Raw genomic sequence first — 2,090 nt, forward strand, 5'->3', positions numbered from 1 at the left:
AGGATGTTGAAATTTTTTTCATGTTACGCATGTTTACCAAATTATTTAATTGCAAGCTAAGTCACTATCAGCATTCTGTTGTCATTTTCTTGTCACTGTATATCCTTCGTTGGTTCGAGGAGTGGCTTGCGATACATCTACATATACCTTTTATTAAATTTTTATGTTAAAAATAATATCTGAGGAGTGAGGACAATGATTTTAGATTAAAATCAAAATTTGACAAAATGTCAGTGGGGACTTGGGAAAAACAGTGCCCTGTGCTATAAAATCCAAGTTTCTTGCTGCTATTTTTCACTCAGACGCACGCTTACAAGGCTGCTTCTCTTCCATTCCTCACTCTGGCATACAAAGAGACATAGAATTAGTTAGCATTCATGGGTGGTGGAGATTTCACAGTAACAGTGAGCAGGAAGGAAGTAGTGGCAGCTGTACTGCCTGTGCAGGAGTATTGGCTGCCACTATCTAACCTGGACTTGCTTTTGCCTCCAGTAGATGTGGGGGTGTTTTTCTGTTACAAGAAGCCACATGATTTAACATTTGGGTCCATGATTGGCGTTCTGAAGGAGGCGTTGGCCCAAGCACTGGTGTCCTATTATCCATTTGGAGGAGAAGTTTTGAGTAACTCAGCGGGTGAGCCCGAGCTCCTTTGCAACAATCGTGGGGTTGATTTCATGGAAGCTTATGCGGATGTACAACTACAAAACCTCAACTTGTATAACCCTGATGAAAGCATTGAGAGCAAGCTTGTCCCTAAGAAGAAACATGGCGTTCTGTCAGTCCAGGTAACTCTCTCTCTTTCTCTATGATATGCTAATCCTAATTAGTTGTAATCATGACATGCTTATTGTTTTGTAAATCAACTAATGACAGGTGACTGAGCTCAAATGTGGCGGAGTTGTGGTGGCCTGTACATTCGATCATAGGATAGCAGACGCATATTCTGCCAATATGTTTCTAGTTTCATGGGCTGAAATGGCTCAGTCCAAACCATTATCAGTACTACCATCTTTCCGGCGCTCTCTCCTCAACGCTCGACGTCCGGGCTCCTATGATCCTTCCCTTGACGACATGTACGTCCCCATGTCAGCCTTACCTCCTCCCAAAGCTCCACAGTCTGGTGATGATCTTCTCATAAACCGCCTTTACTATGTCACAGCCGAACAGCTCAGTCTACTCCAATCACTAGCTACCAGCAAGAGTAGCTCCTGCAAGAGGACTAAACTAGAGTCTCTCAGTGCTTTTCTGTGGAAGATGGTGGCCAAAAGTGCAGTCACGGAAAACGCAAACCAAAAAATATGCAGGATGGGCACCGTGGTGGATGGAAGAAAGAGACTGAGCAGTGGAGACGAGGTTAAAGCAGCAATGATGGCCTCTTACTTCGGAAATGTGCTGTCCATCCCCTTTGGTAAGAAGACAATAAATGAACTGAAAGAGAAACCGTTGAGCTGGGTGGCAGATGCAATTCATGAGTACCTGGAAGGAGCAGTAACAAAGGAGCATTTCCTGGGGCTGATAGATTGGGTGGAGGCTCACCGTCCGGAGCCAGCTTTAGCGAAGATATACAGCAGTGGCAGTCGCGATGGACCAGCATTTGTGGTGTCATCAGGGCAGAGATTCCCAGCGTCAAGGGTGGATTTCGGGTGGGGTATGCCTGCTCTGGGGTCATACCATTTTCCATGGGGTGGGGAAGCTGGGTACGTGATGCCAATGCCGAGTCCTGTCAGAGATGGAGACTGGGTGGTGTACATGCACCTCTCCGTGGGGCAGGTAGAGTGGATTGAGACTGAGGCTGCTCACATCTTTAGGCCCTTAAGTTCTGAATATCTCAACTTGAGCAACTCAGATTAGCTTACATTTATCACTTCCTATTTGTTCACTGCCCCCACAATGTTTGTTATTGTCTCCATCTCTATTTGCTGATGGTCATCCGCTTAATGTTAAATATCCGTTTAAGAAGAAGCCCGCCTGATTTAGAAACCCCGATTTTTTGTGGCTTGTCTATTCCAATTTCCAACCTCGTTAATTTTCCTCCTCTATACAAAATTCTCTATGAACATAAATAATACATTAATTGTGGGATTAGTTTT

General features: G+C 44.6%; 1 protein-coding gene across 1 annotated transcript; it reads left to right on the forward strand.

Moving 5' to 3' along the window:
* Nucleotides 1-345: 345 nt before the first annotated feature.
* LOC100241259 (coniferyl alcohol acyltransferase) lies at nucleotides 346-1,876 on the forward strand. The gene is made up of 2 exons (XM_002270043.4): nucleotides 346-785; nucleotides 874-1,876. The coding sequence occupies exons 1-2, from the start codon at nucleotides 378-380 to the stop codon at nucleotides 1,849-1,851; spliced, it is 1,386 nt and encodes a 461-aa protein (XP_002270079.1). The 5' UTR covers nucleotides 346-377; the 3' UTR covers nucleotides 1,852-1,876.
* The last annotated feature ends 214 nt before the right edge of the window (nucleotides 1,877-2,090 follow it).

This window comes from Vitis vinifera, chromosome 9 (genome assembly GCF_030704535.1).
Source record: "Vitis vinifera cultivar Pinot Noir 40024 chromosome 9, ASM3070453v1".
In the NCBI taxonomy this organism is placed as follows: domain Eukaryota; kingdom Viridiplantae; phylum Streptophyta; class Magnoliopsida; order Vitales; family Vitaceae; genus Vitis; species Vitis vinifera.